General features: G+C 46.3%; 1 protein-coding gene across 1 annotated transcript in view; it reads left to right on the forward strand.

The window, feature by feature from the left end:
- The first annotated feature begins 4,059 nt into the window (after window positions 1–4,059).
- Gnal (G protein subunit alpha L) overlaps window positions 4,060–22,217 on the forward strand; it is a 167,206-nt gene continuing 149,048 nt past the window's right edge. The window contains exon 1 of the mRNA XM_074070358.1: window positions 4,060–4,408. Coding sequence (XP_073926459.1) covers window positions 4,075–4,408 — 334 coding nt within the window. The 5' untranslated portion in view covers window positions 4,060–4,074. The remainder of the gene's footprint in view (window positions 4,409–22,217) is intronic.

The raw sequence follows: 22,217 nt of genomic DNA on the forward strand, positions 1-22,217 counted from the left end.
TCCTGACTCTCATGGAGTATGAGGGAAATTATTGGCTGACCAACTCTCGGATGGCCAAATACCAAAGTATGCTATAGGAAACCCACACATTCAGCTGGAGGCTGTTAAACCCAGCCACCCTATTACCAGTTGATTTGGGCCCCTAAGCATGATTGCTTAGAGGTTATGGACAAGGTTTCTCAAGCTGGCCAGATGTAACCAATCACACTATAGGCCATTTGGACATGGAGTGTTTCACAGATGGCAGCAGCCTTATCTGGGACAGCATGCACTTTGCTGGATATGAGTCACTGAGGCTCGCCTGCCACGGTTGGAACTTCTGTACAGAAGGCTGAACTTGTTACCCTCATGCAGGCACTCCAGCTCACGGCAGGAGTTTGGGTAAACATCTACACTGACTCTAAATATGCCTTCCCAACCATTCATGTCTATGTGACCTTATACACAGAGAGGGGACTCATTAACTCAGGAGGAAAAAGTATCAGGTATGGGCAGGAAATCCTCAAACCGCTAGACACTGGATGGGCCCCTAAACAGGTGGCAGTTATACATTGCCGAGGGCACCAAAAGGGAGATGTAGCAATTGCTCCAGGAAACCAGGAAGCTGACAGGTAGGTAAAACAAACAGACCTAACAAGGGAACCAGCCCCAACTGCCCTGACCACTGCTTTGTTCCCATGTCTCTTAGCTGAGTGGGACCCAAGGTACACACCATAAGAGCAGGCTTGGGTTAAGATTGAGGAGGGAAATTTTTTACCAGACAGATGGTGGAAGTTTGCTGATGGCTGCATTGACATCCCTGAGTCACTGGCTCCTACATTTGTCAAGCAGTTTCACGAAGGAACTCATTCAGGGCAAACAGCCCTTGAGACCACCCTGGCCCAGGACTTTTATGTCCCCAAGCTCTCCAGCATAAGTAAGGCAGTATGTGAAAGATACAGCCTATGTGCCAAAAACAACCCCCAGCAAGGGCCAAGGGCGCCTCCCCAGGTATAGAGTGTTAGCAGAATTCCTCTTAAAAACTTGATGGTGGACTGAAATGCCACAAGCATGAGGATGCAAATATCTGTTGGTGTTTGTCTACACCTTCTCAGGATGGGTGAAAGCCTTCCCCACATGAACTTAAAAAGCCCGGTAGGTGGCCAGGTGTCTACTAAAGGAAAATGTCCCTCAGTTTGGAATACCTGTGTCTATTGGGTCAGATTATGGGCCAGCATTTGTGGCAGAAGTGGTATAGCTGGTAACTAAGGGTTTTAGGAATCATCTGGAAGTTACATACACCCCCAGAGTTCAGGAAAAGTGGCACATATGAATAGAACCCTAAAATTTCAGTTGAGAAAACTATGTCAGGAGATCCATTTGCAATGGGATCAATTATTACCCACAGCATTACTGAGGATTAGGTCTAGCCCCACAAAACAGACAGGATTTCACCCTTTGAAGTCCTTTATGGATGTCCACCCCCCTTAATCAAGGGCATACAGGGGACCTCAAAGAAATAGGTAACCTCACCTTGAGGCAACAGATGCAGGTTCTTGGGTTGACGCTCTCAAAAAGCAATGACTGGGTCCAGGAGACATTTCCCATTAGCCTGACAACTCCCACACACCCTTACATGCCAGGGGATGCTCCTGGGTAAAGGAATGGAAGGTCCAAAAAAAACCTCATTGGAAAGGCCCTTTTGTTATTATTTTGTCTACCCCCACAGCAGTTAAAGTTTCAGAGATCACTCCTTGGATCCACCACAGCCAAGTAAAGCCAGCCTCTCTCAGATTGTAATGCATCCCTGACCCATCCTCACCATGAAAAAATCACCTTCCAGAATGCCCAAGGCCTTCCCCAGCAGGACTCTACTCCCCAGGAGAGCAGGAACATTGGGATGACAGCCCTGCTTTAGTCACTCCAGAGGATGACTAATATACGCATTGCAAAAGCTTGAGGAATGGCTTGTCCAATGAGATAAACTTTTTTCTGAGCCTGAAACAATGTCAACGCAAACATCAAATGGTGGGCCCCAGATGGACTATACTGGATACACGGGAGGACAGCCTATACTTTACTTCCCCTAAACTGGTCAGGATCTTGTGTGGTGGAGTCTATCCGTCCATCCTCCTCCCTGCTCCCACTTGCCAGGGGTGAACTTTTGGGGCCCAGGTATATGAAGATTTAAAAACCCAGAGAAAATGGCCATCCATATAATGATGCTGTGGAAATATAAACCCCTAAATCAGGATGATGCTCTTTGACCCTCAATGGGCTGGAGCAAGAGACAAGCAAGTCTGTGTCCTGATAATCCTGATAATGGGGGGGTGGGGAACAGCATAGCAGGGAGATAAAATTTGAAGAATCGGAAGGTCACATAGCACTGACGGTGAAGTAGCCATAGAGTTGCATGCAACCATGTATGAGTTAAACCTTGCTTCTTGCTTCTGTAACCTGCTTGCAAGGGTATATAAGGTGAGACCCCTTAGTTCCCAGGGGGGGCTCAGCCTTTGGACATGAGTCCGCTGAGTCTGCCAGCACAATAAAACACTGCTTCCCGCGGAACTGCCTCAATGTCTGGTTTCCCTGACCTTGAGTATCCTGCAACAGTATTGCAGCTCTTAAGCTTAGGATTTTGGGACCCTTGGCTCTGAACACTGACTAAGAGACCAGCGTTAGATCTCTCAGCCCTTAAGGCCTGGCAGCATGCTGGAACTCTGCTAGGGACCAGGGAGTCACAATCTGTCTCAGACTCTTTACAGCCTTCTGCTTCCCAGTCTTGACTTTCCACCTCCTCTTTGCGTCCTTGCATCAGTTTTGGTCGTGTCACTTGCCAGAGCTCCTGCAGTTTTTGCCTCCAGTAGCTGTCTGGAACTCTTCAGCTGCTTTCCCCCTGCTGCTGCTTGTTGCCTCTACCTGCTGTCTGCTCTTCACGTTGAAGACCATTTTGGAGAAGCCGTTTATTATACCACTTGTTGCAACACCAGGGAGCAGCACAAAAAGTGAGCTGAACAGCCTGCTAATATAGGGTAATGAGTTATGGATGTGAATAAAGGATTATATGTGTAAATAATATAATAAATTATAATATAGTACAATGTAATAAATTATAATATAATATAATAAATTATATGTGCAAATAAAGGATTATAGGGGCACCAATCACAGCACAACTTCCAATTCCACCAATCACTGGCTTCTTGCTGAGTAACTACAGAGGGGGGCTTCCACTCCCATTTTGAGTGAGAATAGCTGCAAAGGTCACAGAGGTTTGTCTTGCCTGGAGTGTTTCCTTCTAAGGCAGGTTGTCAGGAGCAAAGTTGACTGGAGCCAGGTCTCCTGGAGTCGTCCTGGTGAGTTGTTCGGTTGCAGTGGTCCTTGCAGCTACAGTGTCGAAACAGCAGAGCTGCCATGAGGGCTTGGCAGAGAAGGTGCTCCTTAGCTGATAGGTCCCTGTTCCAGGCTGCCAGGCATAAGGGAAGGGTCTAATGGCTGCCATTCGAAGGCCTGAAACACCTGCTTTGGGAGTTTCATTCACAGGAAAGGGGAGAAAAATGGTGCTTAAAATAAAAACTTAGAAGTTCAACACAAAACTAACCACCTCAACATCAAACAATGCTTAAGAGAGCTAGCCCCTGCTCCAGTGCCCCCAGGAGACCCGGATCCCTCCCTACCTGTCTGAGGCCCAGGTGGGGACCAAGCCGCCCCTGCAGCAGCCCAGGAGCTGACCATAGCGAAGGCCCCGCGTGCCAAGGTATGGATCTGCAGTCAGCCTGGGTGGCAGTATATACGGTAAAGAAGCCATCAGGAAGCGGTATTTACGGTAACCGGACCAGGCTAACAGGGCGGCGGTATTTACGGTAAAGGGGTGGGGGCCGGCCGGCTCCCCGCGTTATCAGGTGATCTCCGGCACCCGGAGGACGAGGCGACATGGCCTTCGGGGGCAGTGAGGGGCCGGGGCCCTTGAGCCCGGCCCGCCGCAGCGCCGCGCCAGGTGGTCCGCGTGTAGACCCCTAGCGCCCCGCCGAGGGGACCCGGGCCTGAGCCCGTGCGGGAACCCGCGGGACCCTCGGCCCGCCCAGCCGCGCCCACATGGGGCTGTGCTACAGTCTGCGGCCGCTGCTCTTCGGGGACCCCGGGGACGACCCCGGCACGGCCTCGGAGCCGCTGGGGGAGGACGCGCGGCCCGGCGCGGCTCCAGCCCGGCCCCTGACCGGGACCCCGCCACCTCCGGGCGGTGGCCAGAGCCCGACGCGCGCGCGGCCCGAGGAGGAGCAACGATCGGAGCGGCGGCGGCGGGCGGAACCCGTGCGCGCCGAGGAGCGCGAGGCGGCCCGGGAAGCGCGGAAAGTGAGCCGGGGCATCGACCGCATGCTGCGCGAGCAGAAGCGCGACCTGCAACGCACGCACCGGCTCCTGCTGCTGGGTAGGTCCCTGGGGGCGGGGGCGGCGGGGGGACCGCGCGGGGCGCGCACTCGGCAAACTCGCGCCGAATGACTTTGTCCCGACTTAGTGGGAATACGCTCCGGAGGTGACACACCTTGCCACTGTGGCCTGTCGCTCGCTGATTAATTAATAAGCTTCTCGGGGTAATTTCCTCCCGGATGCATTGATTTCCACGGCATGTGTCTAGGGGGCGGCTCGCGACACCTTGCGTTTCCTGCCGCAGTCCAGGCAATGCGCTGGGTTCTAAGACCACAAGTGACAGGAGGTCGCGAGGCTTTTTAGCTGGGCCGCACCGCTGTAGTTCCCATCACAGCGTCAGAGAAGAGCTGTTGGTAGGTGTGGCGCTGGGCCTTTTGAGAAATAACATCAGCGGCTCAAGAGGTGGCACTGTACCGAGTTCCTTGTCCATGTTCCACCCTGGTGCCATCGGCATTACACTCCCCTCGACCCCCTCTCACCGGGCGATTCCACAACGTGGGCTCCTGTCGCCAGTGTTCTAAAGTGATCCACTGCGCTCAGCTTTAGCAGCAAGCGTAAGTCTGCTTCTACTGATTACCGACCAGAAAAGTGTCCATGTACTGTACTGTGGCCAGGAAGGGAAAAAAACCGTGATTTTTTTTTTTTCCGGTACTGGGGCTTGAACTCAGGGCCTGCACCTTGACCACTCCGCCAGCCCTTTTTTGTGAAGGGTTTTTCAAGATAGGGTCTCGAGAACTATTTACCAGGCAGGCTTCGAACCACGATCCTCCTGATCTCTGCCTCCTGAGTAGCTAGGATTATATCGTGAGCCACCAGCCCCTGACAAAAACAAGACAAAACAAAAGACATGAATTTTTGATGCCACTTGTTGTCTTTCAAGTTTTAAAGGAAAAAAATGTGGGATTTTGATCCCAATTTTGTGAGACATACGGAAGAATTATTGTTGAGGCCTGTGCTCTGCTAATTCGTAGCAAAAGGAGCTATTTCATCCATGACTTGAGTATAAAGTCTGCTAATAAGTGTAACTTCTAAAATCTGGAGAACAAGACTCACTTTAAGAATAAATAATTAAAACATAATCCTGGCTGCTGTATCATGGTGAAATATCTGAACTCTAAAACAAAGGGTTTTTTCTTTTTCTTTTCTTTTTTTTTCTTTTGTTTTTTTTGGTTTTTTTTTTTTTTTTGAGAAACAATAAACACAATAGTCCTGCCTTTTCAGCAGTGGATACTTTCCAGGGCCCTGAAGATAGCTGAACCCATGGACAGTAGGGAATCCTGTATGTACTATGCTTTTTCCTATGCATACATACCTATGATAAAGTTTGATTTTTGTAAATTAGGCACAGTAAGTCATTAACGCATAATAAAAGACTATGAGAATATACCGTAATAAGAGTTTCGTGAATGTGGTCTCACTCTCTCAGAATCGTACTGTACTGAACTCGCTCTTGTGATGGCGTGAGATAGAGTGAGGTGAATGACTAGGACCTGTAACCATAGGGTTACTTGAACACAAGTGCTGTACTGCACAGTGAATCAAACCCACAGCTATTAAGTGACTAGCAGATAAGTAGCATATACAGCATGGATACACTGGACTGGAGGGAGTGGGTCAGCACATAATTAGAACAGATCAAATTTTTAAATTGATGAATTGTTGTATTTCTGGAATTTTCCATTTAATATTTTCCAACTACTATGAGTAATTGAACTGCAAGGAGGAAAAGCACAGACAAGGGGGACTACTGTATACTGCATAAATACCTAGGGTACCCTTCAAAAGAGATGAGGCTGGGCATTGTGGTTTATGCCTGCAATCCCAGCTACTCAGGAGGCAGAGATCAGGAGGACCGCATTTTGCCAGCTCAGGCAAAAAGTTATCAAGATCCCAACAAGTTGGGCACAGTGCGCATGCCTGTAATCCAGCTATGTAGGATGAGTAGGTAAGAGGAGGATCACCATCCAGAGGCCCTATGTGGAGAATAACTAAAAGCAAAAAGGGCTGAGGCCTGGCTCAAGTGGTAGAGCAGTCACCTAGCAAGTGGGAGGCCCTGAGTTCCAATCCAAGTATGGCAGAGAAAAAGAGAGAGAGATTGGGAGGACTAGGGATGCAGATTTCTAATTCTAGAATTTCATGCCTACTTAAACTGTAGTTGATATGTGAGGTAAAATAAATTTCAGCTCACTATAGCATATTTTCGATGACTGTCCACTTTGAAGACGTTATCTCAGAGATGACTGTATCGTGTATACCAACCTCGTATCTGAAATGACATGTGACTGTTCATTTTTCTGGAAAGAAATTAACTAGAAATCTTTCCAGTCAAAAAAAAAATTGTAAATGAATCAGATTAAAATAACTCAAAAGGGGGAATTGTGGTCTCAAGAAATAAAGAAACTAGATGAGGTCTAGAGTTATGACAATGCTTTAATGTGATAGTCAAACGTAAGCCTTAAAATAATAAAAAGTGGGACATTGTATGTGCAAGACCCTGGGTTCGATCCCAGCACCAAAACAACAGCAATAATAATAACAATAACAAATGACATATGCAACAGAAAATGCTTGATTCATAATAAAAATTACTAAGCTATGATTCCGTGGAAGAGAACAGGAGCAAAGGTGTGAAGAATGGAATGGTGAGCTCTGGGGAGTCCGTTTCTTTTAACACCTTTTGAATGACAATACAGCAGACCTTGGTATCTGCGAGTCTGTGGCTCCAAGGAGACGGCGTGGAGGAAAGCCTGGCATGCCCAGGGCGCAGAGGTCAGTGCTGCCCCGCAGATGCCAGCTCACTTTCCCACGACACTGTCTCCTGACTTCTGCTAGAGACATGCTGCCTTTCGACACATCTCAAAGTCTCACTTTATCACTTCGGTTGAGCACATTCACTTGGGCGCCATTTGCTTTTTGGGAGGTAGATTTTTTCACAAAATAAAGGGCAGGGAAACCACAATCACACAGAATTTAAACACAACTCAAGATATCACAGGACTGACTGAGTGCTTGTCCACAGAATGTGAGCAAGAATTTAAAATTTTTGTTTTTGAAATTTCTTTTGATTTTTATGTATTTGTTTACTAATTTTCTTTTATTGTGTTTGGTCAAAATCGTGTGTCATAAATCAGCAAGTAAAGCAAGACACTGTTTATCTCTTGGTGCAGTATATAGCTTGTGTATCAACGTCGGATCTGAAATGACAGTAAGTCAGAGGACTCGTACTTTGTAGAGAGAGTGTATTGCTACTCTCCACCCAGAAGATCAGCGCTGACACTCAGGCTGGGGCCTTGGGAGAGCACTTAACCTAGTGTGCACAAGGTCCTGGCTTCCATCCCCAGGAGTTAAAACAAAACATCAGTGGGTGTGGTTTATCTGATTTTGCATAGGTTTGAGTTAAACACAGAAAGGTTCTTGGTTTTGTTAGGAATTAGAATGGATTGAGCTGGACATTTTTTGAATCAGAAGCATGATTTGTGGGCCATTCACAAGCTCGAATGCTCACTTCTTCTGTCACTGTTCAATAGCCATTCACTTCTGCTCTCTGACTCCATTCACTTAACGATCCTGGAAGTGTGCACTGAGAGTGGAGGACTGGGGACAGAAGACACAGACATAGGGAGGGCCCATTCGCTCCTGTGCCCTCTGTGCTCCTGGCACACCATCCTGAGGCCACACTCAACTGCACAGTAACTACTCCTCCCAGACAGCTCTGGTGGAAATACATTTCTCCTTCAGGTTCCCATGAATCGTGTTTGTGCCTCTCATTCAGCCCTGGTTACAAACGCACTGCCCCACAGATCCTTATGTGCTCCGTTCCCCACAGGGCTTCATCCCACATGATTCGCACACAACAGCACAAGAATCTGGCATGCCTGTGACAGCGAAGGCTTCATGGTGTGAGTGGTGTGGTCCTGGTTTTAAATTTTAGCTGGAGCATCTTTCAGGTGTGTGATGGCTGGATGTTAAGGAGGTGCAGGGTGGGATGAAGGTTCCAGTTAGTAGGCAGCAGTGCAAGCAAGCGGTCATGGAGTCCAGCCCGAGCAGCATGCTGGGGTGTGAAGGGCAGGCGATGGGGAGGGGTTCTGGGAGAAAGCACAGTGCTGAGGGCTGGCAGTCTCAGACCATGTGTTGGCGCTGCCGGTTTCTGGTGAAGGCTGCTTCCTTAGTGCTCTCTCATGTGGCCTTTCATCTGGTGTGTACCAAGAGAGAGATCCCTGGTGTCTCTTCCCATTATGAGGACACCAACTCTGTCCTATTAGGAGCCACCCTGTGACCACATTCTACCTTAATGATCTTCTTAAAAGCTCCGTGTGCAAATGCAGTCAGATTGGGAGTTAGGGCTTGGTCATAGGAATGGGAGGTGGAGGAGACACAGTTGAGCCATCGGGGTAAAGCAGGATGTGTACACCACACCCTGTCTAGGGGGGCAGCTGAGTCCTTGCTTCACTCCATTGATGCTCCATGAGAATGCAGGTCCCAATGTTGCCAGTCTTCTGAATTTCCAGAATAAGACAGAAGTGCCAATTTTCATCTGAAGCCTACTTACTTGTAAGCATTACAATAGTAAAACAATCTGTGTGAGCAAGACAGTCCATGGGTCGCCAATTCTTGCCTCTGATCTGCCCCTAAACCACACAGACTTTGCTGTAGGCTATGCACAGGGCTCCTGGGTTCCACTCACATGGAAGGCCATTGACAGCAATTCTGGGTCCATACCAATTAAAAACATAATTGCCTTGACTAGGTGTATTAATGTTTTGTATTACTATAGTGAGTTACCTGAGGCTGGATAACTTTATAAAGAAAAGGGGTTTATTATGACACACTTCTGGAGGTCCAAGACTGAAAGGGCTGCCTCTGGAGCCCTTGGTCTCCAGGTAATTCGAGGGAGTGTACGTGTGTGTGTGTTTGTGTGTGTGTGTGTGTGTGTGTGTGTGTGTATCCTAATTCTCCCTCTTATTCTAAAACCACCAGCAATTCATGGGTGCTCCCCGCAATGACCTTATCTAATCCTAATTGCCCTCCCAAAGACCCCGCCCCAAAACCTCATAAGAGGACTAACTTTCCACCCTCTTAATGCCTCATCATGAGGATTACATTTCAACACAAGACACCTTAGAGGACACCCTCAAGCTACGTGCAAACCATCGCACTAGGTGTGGTGTCAGGAATTTAACCTACCTGAACACCTGTAGTGAGCAGGGCTGCATTTGCTCTTCAGGTGAGCTTTTCTGCCACCAAATTCATGGCTTTTGCTAGAGTTGAGCCCCCATGATTTTTCCACCTTTCATTGGCTGATGGAATTTGCCTGTCACCACATCCCTGTTAGGGAAGAACTCTCCGGGGTCCCACCTAATTCTTTGTTTGATACTCTTTCCCAGACTATTATGCAAATTTAAAATGGCTAGCTGTGCTTTTTAAAGTCAGTTACGGATTGTGTGTCTGGTATTTATCAGGAAGGCGCAGCATCTTGGGTACACGTGCTGTGCTCTTTGGCACCACGATGTTGGGGTGACATTGCCTTATGCCTTTAGGCATAGCTCCTCCACGAGGAAGAATATGGCACAGTTCCTCCCCAACGGCCTCTGGGGTTTTGGTCACTTTTCTTCCAAACCCTTTTCTCCCCCTTAATTAATGGTAATGCATACAATGACTGAGAAAGACAGCAGTTCTTGAGCTGTATGTCTGTCTGCATTTTTTTTTTTTGCCACATCCTGAGGTGTGGTGGCCTTTACAGTCTGTAGAAATCCCAGACGCTGTGCCTTAACTCTTTTTTTTTTTTTTTTGCAGTACTGGACTTGAATTCAGGGCCTTCTCCTTAAGACACTCCACCAGCCCTTTTTTGTGACGGGTTTTTTCAAGATAGGGTCTCACAACTTATTTGTCCAAGCTGGCTTCAAACCACGATCCTCCTGATCTCTGCTTCCTGAGTAGCTAGGATTTCAGGCGTGAGCCACCAGTGCAGCCCTTAACTCTTCTTAACTCACCAAAGCATAAACGTCCTTACAGCCTTGGAGGAGAATGCAGCAAGACTTGCATTTTACATACAACTTTTCTTTCTGTTGTATGAACTGCATCAACTCCAATGTTACAGACTCTGAGCTGCGTAGTTTACCTGAAGCCTTGTTTCATCCCAAGAATTCCTGTTCTTCCACCACACTGGAGGTTCGGAGCACTGCGTGCAGGCTGCTCAGGTGTCTTGGAAGCCCAAGTGTGTTCATACGGATGACAAGTACTGGCCCTTAAAACACTCCAAGCCGGATGTTGACTGCTGATAGAGCATGTGTATCTGGACTACATGACCATTTTACAGAGACACTTCCCTAAGACTTTGGGGACATATTCACAGCCCACTAATATATGCCTGTGAGCGTGATGTTTAAGAATATGGCACTGGGGGAGGATAGACCTTGACTGAAACCCTAGCACCCCACCAGCAGCTATGTGAACTTGGAAAGCCTCTCCCAGCTTCAGCTTGTACGTAGGTAATAATCCTAATGCCAGGGGCTTACTGAGAGCAGTAAAGAAACTAATTAAAGTAATGTACTTGAGCCGAACCTGACGTGGAGTTTCGTTCATGGTAAACACCCAGTGGAGGGGAATGAGTACCAGGTCCTCTATTCACCTGGGTGGATGGGAGGAAATAGCCTCAGTGACACACATACTCTGGATTGTAAACTGAATGCATTGCAAGGTCACACTCTGAAGAGACTCCTTCCTGCAGTTCCAGTCTCACTCGCCTGCCCTGTGACCAGCCCAGGCAGTCTACTTCACTGGGCACTGGCAGGTGGCCGTGGGCCAGCTGGAGATGGTGGCAATGGTCCAGTCGAGGTGTGAAGAGGTGAATGCAGGCAGATGCGGTGATGAGAGGGCAGGTGTGATGGTTGGTGACAGAAGAATGGAACCTCAAGGCCCTGAGGACTAATAAGGTGGAGGACAAAAAGCAGGGCATCTAGTTGAAGTGTTTTAAGTAACTGGATGTGAGATTCTGCACTGAGGAAGAAGAAACCACAAGCTTCGTTTTGGATGTATCCAGACTGATGCCTGTCGGAATCCAGTGGGCGAGCATGGGAAGTGGCTGGGTTGTTTCCTGTGGGATGTCAGCTGGAGACACATGTGCAGGTCAGCCCACTGGCCACTAGTGACACATGAGGTGTGCAGAGAGAGGAAGGGAGGGACAGTAGCTCATGGAACTCCAGCCTTTCAGAAGATGTTAGAGAAGAAGAGTATGAAGAATGGCAAAAAAAACCACTGGAAGAGCCAAAAAAAAAGGTGTTTGAGAGGAAGGGAATGTCAACCGTTTCAGCCAGGAGTTCAAGGATATTGAGAAAAAAAAAATCCACTGGGTTTGCCAGTTCATGTTGTTGGAATTGATAACCCTCCAGTGCTGAAAACAGACACACAAGAGACAGAAAATCTTGACAAGACAATTTTCTCTTGATGAAGAGGGTGCAAGCATGTGCTCACTCCTGCTAAGCCACACGCAAGCACAGAATGGCTGACAGTGGCTCCTCCTTATATCCCTGACCCTCACCTGGGCTTTGTCCAGGCCAAAGGTTCACAGTCTTTCCCAATTGGCTAAAAGGCTTGGGGGATGGGTCAGGGCATGCAGTTTGGTGGGCAATGGACTTGTACAGGAATCCGGAAGAAGAAGCAAAGACCCTTAAACATGCAAGTCACCTAAGATGCCGACCTGAGGAATTTTTAAGTAATCTCAGAGGGTAACAATTACTTTGATAGAAAAGATAATTTTTCTTGTAATTCTCCCCTTTTAATTTAAATTCTTTTCTTCAAACTCATTTAGGGCTCTCATGTTCCTGCGTTTCTAATAGAAACAAGTTATTTTGGTGGTTGGGGGTGATTGGTGAGGGCTGACTCAATGAACCGCTGTATTAGTCCTCGGACACAAGGAATTATGCAGCATCCTACTAAAATTAAAACTCCGGACACTATGACCAAGGAGGTTAAGAGTGAGATCATCCAGCCCTTCCATCTCCCAACCCAGTTTCCATTACGTCAGTGATCATTTATATCTGAGTTTTCAGCTAGCTTCTTAGATAGGGAAGTTAGGAGTGGGCCTTAGTAATAGCTCCATCTGGGGCTGTATTATTTGGTATGCAAACTCCTCCCTTTTTTGAGATGTTGTAGCACGGTCTGGGTATCTAAATGCTAGGGTGAAAGGGAATGCCAACTGCACCAAAGCACAGATGCCTGCCCAGTTACCTGGGAGTCTCGAGTAAAAGTCCTCCGCAGTACCACCAGACATTGGCTCTGCCCACCGAGAGTGTGGGCTGGTTTGTGAAGCTGTTGAAGGACCGGCTTTCACTGCATCCCATCAGGTGTCCCACATTTGTCAATCGTCCCCCATGTCTGGTGAGACACGGGGTATAATTGATGTCTAGGGTGGGTGGCCTAATAGTCCTCGGGGCCTGACCCGCAGGACCTCTGACCTCTGGGAACAGTAGTGATAGCATCCGGCAGGATTCGTTGCCGCAAGCTTTGGCATCCTGAAACAGAGACAACATGCAATACATTCCATGTGGATCTGAGGAATATCCTAATAAACGGGACCACCTGAGACTCTGGCCTCCCAGTAGTACAAACATAGCAATCGCTCTCATTTAATGTGCAGCCAGCATTTTATCCATTCATCCAAGCATTTGTATCCCTGTACCCAATTTCAATAGCCACAGTTTGTCTTAGGTCCTAGACTTCTACTACAGCTACCTGAGTTTGATTGTTGCACAAATGTGGAGGTAATGTTGGAGTGGAGGTAGAACTGGGTGTCACCTAGGAGGGGTTGGGAGCTAGATGGAGCTTAAAGGCACCAAACAGGTCTGTCCCTGAGATATCTGCCCCAACCCATATCTACGAAATATAGATGGTTCTTGTGTCATACTCCAAGGGCTTTCTGTGACTAATCTAAATGGGTTACATTGTTTAGCTTTACAAGTAGGAGAGGGGTGTGTCTGAAACATCTGTAATTTTGACTGTAGTCTGTTAAAAGACTGTCGATTGTTCTGGATGGTAGAAATTGGAGTCTTTCCAGTGCCCTGGGGTCTGGTCCAACCCTTAGGATTGTCATAAAAGGGAGAGTGTGTCCTTTATATCCAGTGTTTCACCCTACATCTGTCCACTCTGGACAGATACCAGCTTCCCTGTGGGTTCCAGGATGAGGCACATAGAAAAGGAATATCCTTAGAGTTGGGACATAAGGCCTCGACAAGGAAGGATCTGGCATGCATCAAATTCAACAGTTAAGGGAAAAGTACTCTGAGTTACACTAATAATAAGAATACCATTTCCCAAATGAAAGGGAAAGAATATTCTAACTATAGTCTTTTTAAAGTCACTTTGGTGTTGCCTGGATGTGAGAGCACAGCCCATTGTTCCTTCTGGTCAGGTGAGAGCACCTTATTTACCCGTATGTGATGAGTCCATCCCCGCTCCATGGTCTAGATGGCTGTCTCCATGGTCAGCAGGACCAGGAAGGGTCTGTCCTAAGCTGGCTCAAGCTTATTTTCTTTCCAGGTCTTAATTAGCACATAATCGCCAGGCTGGTGTGGATGAACAGGAAAGTCAAGTGGAGGAGCCTGTGATAACAATCCTTTTTTCCCAAGACAAAGTAAAGTAGAGGACAATCCAAGTACATAATTTTTGAGTAAATAGTCTTTGGTTTAAAAAGAAAGCACATCAGTAACAGCTAATGTAAAGAAGCCCATAAAGCGTTTCATAGGAGGAGAGGCCAGTGTCCTTCCGAGAGGCTGTCCTAATCCTTAGTAGTGCTATGGGAAGGCATTTAGTCCAAGGTAGTCTGGTCTCTGAGACTAATTTAGTGAGCTAGTTTTTAAGAGTCTGATTCATTCTTTCAACTCTCCCTTAGGAAGGTGGATGCCAGGGAGTATGATATTCCCGTTTGATCTCTAGAGCCTTCATAAGTCCCTTAAGGACATTGGCAGTAAAATGACTCCCGTTGCCTGAGTCTATATTTTCTATTACTCCAAATCTTGGGTTTATGTTTTCTAGTAATAACTTAAGATACTTGTTTGGCTAGTGTATAGATCCCTATACACCCTATAGGGTGTCCCTATACACCCATAGGCTCACAAAACTGCATCACACATGGCTTGGGGTCCCCAGCAGCTCCCCTGATGGAGATAGGTGAGGAGTTCTCTCATTAGGGGCTTTCAGATCATTTCCCTCCCATCAGGGAGAACCCATTTTCCCTGTTCAGTCCTGACTACCCCCAATTTTTTTTTTTTTTTAGTTCTTCCTCAGAGGGGGTAAAGATAGGGTGATGTGAAGAGCAGGGAGTTGCAGAATGAGACAAAAGACTGGGGCCTCAGAGGTGAGAGCGCCTGTTTTGTTGTCTCATCTGCAAAAGAATTTCCACGAGTCTCAAAGTTTACCCCCTTTTGGTGACCTGGCACATGGACTGTGGCTATTTCTTCAGATAGTTTTAGGATCTCTAATATTTGTTGAATTAATTCTCCATGTACTAAGTCTTGGCCCTTGCTATTGATTAAGCCCTGTTCCATCCAGATTTTTCCAAAGGTGTGGACCACACCAAATGCAAATTTTGAACCAGTGTATATGGTCTCTTCTTTGTCCTTTAAGGCCTGATTTAAGGCAAACAATTCACAAATCTGTGCTGACCAATTGTTAGGGAGACGGCCTGATTCTATTATAGCCATGACCTCCCCGTCTACTATAGAATATCCATTATGCTTTTTTCCCCTCGATTACCCAAGAGGATCCATCCACAAAGAAATGGAACCCAGTCTGGAAGGGAGTTTCCCTGAGATCTGGCCTCACTTTTGTTTGATATTCAATAATAACTAAACATTTATGTTCAGGGGCTCTTCCCTCCTGCCTTCCTGCCAAGAAAGTGGCTGAATTTAGGGCCTCATCAGTAGTTAAAGTTAGGTCATCCTTTTCTAGCAAGATAGCCTCATACTTTAGGATCCTGGAATCCGTAAGCCATCTACCCACCTTCTGATTTAAGATTGTCCTAACCTGATGGGGAGTGCTAATAATTAGGTCTCCCCAAAAGGTGATTTTTCTACTTTCTTCTGTTAGAAGGGCTGTAGCTGCCACTGCCTGAATGTGACAGGGTCTAGGAATTTAGATAAGAAGGCCACACGTTGACATTGACCCCCATGTTTTTGGGTGAGCACCTCAAGTGCAACTCCTTTATTTACGTGTAAACTGATTCCTAATCGAGTCATTAGATCTCTTCCAAATAGGTTGGTACCTGCCTCAGGGACTAGGAGAAATTGTATCTTAGTGGTCCTGTCTTGGAAATAAACATCTGTTCCTTGTAATATTTTAGCTGGAAAGCTTTCTCCCTTTACCCCAGAAGTTAGCATCCTCTCCAGGGAATAGATTAAGCCCTGGGCAGAAGACAGAGGGAGGATCTGCAAGCCTCTGAGTCAATCAGGAAGGTGACAGCTTCACATTGTGGTCCCGTTTCTAAATTATCAAGGGCTCTGAGTGGGACCTTTCAAGGTAAAAGAGCCCCTGGGCCCCTATTCTTCATCAAAGGTCATTAAGGGAACAGTTTCCTACACGCTCTTTCCCATTCTGGACATTCTTTCTTAAAGTGTCCAGTCTCCCCACATTTAAAGCACTTACTTTGCCCTCTACTTTGTTTCATCTCTGACTTTCTGGTCTCTTATACCCCATGAGGGAGGCCAGGCTGGTTGACGTCCAATAGGATATTGCTTTGGCCTTTCCTATTAACCTGCTGATCATGGATAACATAATCTTTGCTTTTTGTTTTTGTTTTTCTTCCTTTCTCCTTACATATACCTTTTGTGCCTCTCCTAATAATTCCTCTATAGATCTATTTTTTCCAATTTTCTAGTTTTTGTAATTTGAAGCAGAAGCCTGAGGGGCTGGGAGTTGAAGGGGTGGAGGTGGAGGGGTGGAAGCCTGGAGGGCAGGGCTGGGGCCAGCTCTGGCACCTGAGCCCAAGGAAGAGCAGGCAAAAGGGGAGGGAAGGGAGGAGAGTAAATCCAGTTCAAAAGGGGTTTGGGGTTTTTTGAGTTTTTTTTTTTTCTTTTTTTTTTTTTGATGGAAACAGGATTACAGGACTCTTGTCTCCAACAGAGGGCATATTCCATCTCCTCTTGAGTGACTGAGCTTTTGTCGTTACCATGCTCAATTAATAGTTGACAGACCCAGTCCTCATCAGACCCAAATTTTGACCAAAATAAAAACCAAAGACTTTAAGATCAGTTCTTGGGTCCAGATAAAAGAGCAGTATTTAACCATTCTTTGTTTCTCTTTCCTTTAGAATGGGGGCTGTCATCCCAATATTTTAACATCTTCCCTAAAGGACTCCCAGAGGGTATTTTATCCTGGGCCTTTGTTTTCTGGCCCCCCTCTTTGCTGTCTTTATTTCCCATTTCTCCCTTCTGGTCAACTGTGCTCTGTCAGAAGCTCAACACCCCCCCCCCACCTTTGCCTTGGAGGTTTCTTGCACTCTGATTCTTTTTCACTTGGTCCATCTCCACCCATGTCCTTCGTGAGAGCTTGAGGCACCCCTTGGCAGCCTGGGGGTCAGTGTAAGCTCTGACCTGGATTAGATTTAAGAATCTAATTCCTCCTTAAACAGTCTGATGTCACCTCAGAACAGCAGATCAGGACTTCACTTTCCCTGCATGTCACCCAACACATCCCATTCACACATCACACAGCCTCCAGTATCCCAACCACCAAAACATCTCACCCCGTGACATTTCTTGTCTTGGTTTTTGCACAAAATTTACGTGGTCACCATGGTCCCTGTCTTCAGAGCTCTTTTAACCACATTGTCAAGAAATTCTGCAGTCCAAGTTCATTCGCAGATGTGGAAAGTTGTCCTCAGCCAAACCTTGGGGCCACTGCAATCAGGCAGCAGGACGTGTCTTCTGGGGAAGGGCCGGGACCCCCTTCCTGGATGGAAGACAGGGAGGCTGTGCACCCGGAGAGCGGGGGCATATAGGAAATCTCCGTACCCTGCTCAACTTTGCTGTGAACTCAGATCTGCTCTGAAAAAATAAAGTATTTTTAAAGAATTCCTTACTAAGGAAAATGGATAGGTGAAAGGTTATGTCCTTGGGATCCTGAGGGGAGCTAGTGGGGAAGAAGAGAACATACAGTGGCTAGAGCAGAGGGACAGGATTATTCTAACAAGCCCATCTCAGGACTACAGCACCAGGCGAGACAGTGCCCCATTACTGAGTGTTTCCACTCAACAATTCCATTATGTGCTTATGAATAAGAAAAGAACCATTTAAAGACCTTTCCACCTGCAGTTCTAGTTTGTTCCCAACAACCAAGGCTTTACATTTGCACTGCAGAGCCACAGCTCACTGGAGAAGATGAATGGCACAGACAGGTGCTGGCCCCTACAGGCTGCCAGGCATCATTGGTAAACTGCCTTGTGCCCAGACCTTATCAGGAAGAACTGCAGTACTTCTACCCTGCTCTTGGTACCAGGTGTCATGCCCCGTGCCACCACAGAGGGGACCTAAGAAGCTTTCTATCTCAATGGTCAAGAGTCATCAGACACTCCATTCCACCTTTCCTGTCCTTACGCACTTTCTGGGGAAATGTTCGGAAGTGTGGGCCACAGGGAAAGCCACTGACTGGCAGAGAATAGAAGAGGATGCACACAGCACCAATCGGCTTTACTCTCACCCCCGCAGAAGAGACTTAGAGCAGATGGCAGTCAACATTGCCATGTTTTGGATTGATGTCCACTGGGTATGTTTTGAAAAGTGAGTGTTCTCCCTAAGGAAGTGAAATTCTCCAGGGGAGACCTTAGGAAAAGGCTGTGTTGGTGTAATAGGAAAATAAGGAGCAATTACACCTACACCTTGAGTTACAGGGGAAAGGAGGCTTTATTCCTCAAATCTCTTGTATTACTCACCAATCACAAACGTTTCTTCAAGTTCCCACTGTGTGCAAGTGCTTCTCTGAGTAATAACAGAGATTACACAAAGTAGAGGGCAGTCTTGGCCCTAGAGCAGTTTAGTCCTTGAAGAAAAATGACAAGAACCCAAAAGAAGAATAACAGTCTGAGCACACTTATACTATGAGATAAATGGCAACAGACTGGGTCAGTAATATAAGGATTCACATAGAAATCTTTTAAATTCCCCCTTCCTTAGGATATTTTATTAGTAGGGGAAATACAGGTAGGTAGAAACTTAATTGCTATAGTAATTTTGATGTTTGTACATAGATGCAAACTATCCATAGAAGCTTTGTGGAACCTGCAATGTGAAACTGGCAGCAGAGTTTCCTATTTACCATACTTCCGAACATTTCCCCAGAAAGTGCGTAAGGACAGGAAAGGTGGAATGGAGTGTCTGATAACTCTTGACCATTGAGGTAGAAAGCTTCTTAGGTCCCCTCTGTGGTGGCACTGGGCACGACACCTGGTACCAAGAGCAGGGTAGAAGTACTGCAGTTCTTCCTGATAAGGTCTGGGCACAAGGCAGTTTACCAATGAGCCACTCAAAGCACCCAAAAGTGCCTGCAGCTCCCAGGGTGCCACAGGGACCTGAGCACTCATCTGATGGAAGCAGTGGTTTAGAAAGACCAGGAAAGTGAGTAACAGTATGTGGTAATATCGATTGCTCCTTTTATCTCCAGCCAGCAAAGTGCTTCACAAATCAATGTTAAGAACTTCATGGAAGACTGGAATTGTCTAGAAACTGGCATGAAGAAAAAAATGGAAAGTCTATCTTTTTAAGAAATCAATTCACTGTGAAATTGAAGAGCTGTTATTTGGCCAAAACAACTGTCCACTTAAAAGCAATGAACACTGCTTACTTAACTGCTGTTACAAGATCTACATCGATTTTTTAAAAGTTTTCATTAAAGTGGTTTTTTTGTTTGTTTTGTTGTGATGAATGTGTTTTACAAAACCTTTTTTGGAGGGGAAGTAGCTAATCTAGGATCCAGGCAGCAGCCACTCTTCTCTGAACAGCTTGACCCTAGAGTTCTAATTAACTCTGGAAGGGAATCATTGCAAGGAAGGTAAGCTAAGCTGCAATATGGATCCTCTCACTTGACTGGAGAAGGAAGAGCAATTGTGTTTTGCAGGTGATTCTGGGAGCGTCTAGTTGGAAGTTTCCACCCAGCAAGCAGTAAGAGAAGCATAGATCAGAGTCTGACTCAGGAAATATACATTTAGTGAGACCCATGCTGTATTTTCTATCCCAGGGAAACACTCCCCCAGAATTAGGCGAGCTGCAGAAGTGTGTAGACACAGCTTGTCAGCATAGCAAGACCCAGAGAGCAGCAGCCAGGCATGCACCAAGATAGAAGGAGCAGGCGGTGGTCAGACCTCACCTTCCTTGCAGGGTCCAATGGAGAAAAGCCACAAGCCCACACCTCTTCAGATAAGTAGGCCTGGAACAAGGCCAGCCTGCAACAACATATCCCCAAATAGTGAGCACATGTCACAAATCCATCAGCTGCTTGATTTGTGGGACAACTTGCATACTCAGAAGGATGTCTGCACCGTGTTCTGACTATTCACTTGGATGGGTTTGTAGAGGAATTTCAAAATCCTGTTACTCAATTTAGAACACAAAAGAGTGGCATTGACATTCTCCAGCAAAGCCTGAATGTCATAGATTATGCAGTGAGTCCCGTGCTCTGGGCCACACCCTGGATCACTCCATGATCACATGGCAAATCACACATAGATTGCACACTGAGCCATGCCCTAGACCCATGGATCACATCCCAGATCATGCATAAGTCATGCTCCTATCACCTGATGGATATCTTAGTTCTTTTTATGCTGTTATAACAGAATACCACATGCTGAGTAGTGTACGAAGAACAGAGGTTCATTTCTCAGACTTCTGGAGGCTGGAAAGTCTGAGCCTACGGGTGGTAATGGCTGCGTTACTCCACTGCATCCCATGGCAGAGAGTACACTTGAGAGAAAGAGGGAAGAGGGCCAAACTGATCCTTCTGTAAGAGCCCACTTCTGTGGCAGAGCCTCATGGCCTGATCACCTCCTAAACGTCCCGCCTCCCATCATTGTTGTGACAGGGATTAAGTTTCCAACACTTGAGCCAATGTTCAGACTATACCAATGGATCACACTCCAGGTCACGTGGTGAATCACACATGGATCTTACCCTGGATCATGTGTATTTGGAATCACAGCTCATAGTGCCAAGAACAGAATTTCCTTTCCCTTCTACGAATGTAATCCTGGCCTCTAGAGCTGCCCTTCCATTGGAATCTTTGCTGTGGCCTGGTATACCTTGATTGGTAGGTGTCCAAGGGGCTACTTATGGCTCAGGGTCTTAAGGCAGAGGGTGAGAACAATGAGGAGTGGGTCCAGGGGTGATCAATGAGCAATAATGACAGACACACACACACCCCACCCAACTGTACCGTTAGCATGCCAAGGTGCTGTACTCCTACCAACGCACAGGTAAAAGGGCAGACTCAGGCCTGGCTCTGGTCTGATGTTCCAAGAAAAGGCCCTCCAGCCATCTGGCTTGTTCACTGGCTCCCCCATTTCCTGGAATTTCATGGAGTCACACGGCCTGCTGTAGGACCTTTGGACACTAACTCCTATGTTTTCTTGGCTCTTCTCTTCCTTGATATTAGTAGTTCCTTATCAAAGCTTGCTCTCAAATGGAGTAATGTACTCATTCCTATAAATTGTTAATTGGGTGAAAGGTTAATTCCATTACCTAATTTTTAAAAACTTAATTGCTTTAAGATAATTGATATACATAAAATTGCATATATGTATATAGTTTGATTCATTTTGACATGTATACACTCATGAAGCCATCACCAAAATCAAGACAATAAACATATCTACCACCTCCAAAAGTTTCCTCCTGCCCCTTTGTTTCATTTTGTTTACTGTGATAACAATACTTAACATGAGATATACCTTCTTAAATATTAAGTGTATGACACAGTACTCTTAACCATGGGATGGTATTGCCCAGCAGATCTCCAGAACTTACTCATCTATATAACCCTTAGGTACCAATTCCCTGTTTCCTCCTCCCTCAACCCCTAGAAACCACCATTTGACTCTTTTTTTTGGCTATTGGCTATTACAGATGCTTCATGCAAGTGAAATCAGGCAGCTTTTCTCCTGTGACTAACTGGTATATTTGACTCACATAGTATCCTCCAGGCTCATTCATCCATGTAAGTCACATATGGGAGGTCTTCCTTCTTTGTTAAGACTAAGTAATTGTATCTGTATGCCATGTTTTCTTTATCCATTCACCCACGAATAGACATCTAAGTTGTTCCTGTATCTTGCCTATTGTGAATAATGCTCCAATGAACACAGAATGCAGCTAGCTACCTCTGTGACATCTTGAGGATTTTTTGCCACAAGTGAGGTTGCTGAATCATGTGGTACTTTTATTTTGAATTGTTTTCCACAGCTGTGCCATTTTAAATTCCCACCGGTGTTTTGCAAGAGTCCTAATTTCTCCACTTCCTCGCCAGCACTTGCTATCTTTTGGTTTTTGCTAATAGCCATCCTAACATATGAGGTGATATCTCCTTGTGGTTTTAATTTGCATTTGCCTGATGGTTAGTAATATTAAGCATCTTTTTATAACCTGTTGGCCATTTGTATGTCTTCTTTGGTGATACACCTATTCAAGTCTTTCCCCCATTTTTATTTAGGTTGTTTGGTTTTTTGCCTTAGAGTTGAAGGAGTTCCTTGTATATTTTGGAGACTAACCCCTATCAGATATGTGGCTGTCACATATCTTCTCCCATTCCATAGGCTGCTTTTCACTGTGAAT

The sequence above is a fragment of the Castor canadensis genome, chromosome 4, assembly GCF_047511655.1.
Source record: "Castor canadensis chromosome 4, mCasCan1.hap1v2, whole genome shotgun sequence".
Taxonomy (NCBI): Eukaryota; Metazoa; Chordata; class Mammalia; order Rodentia; family Castoridae; genus Castor; species Castor canadensis.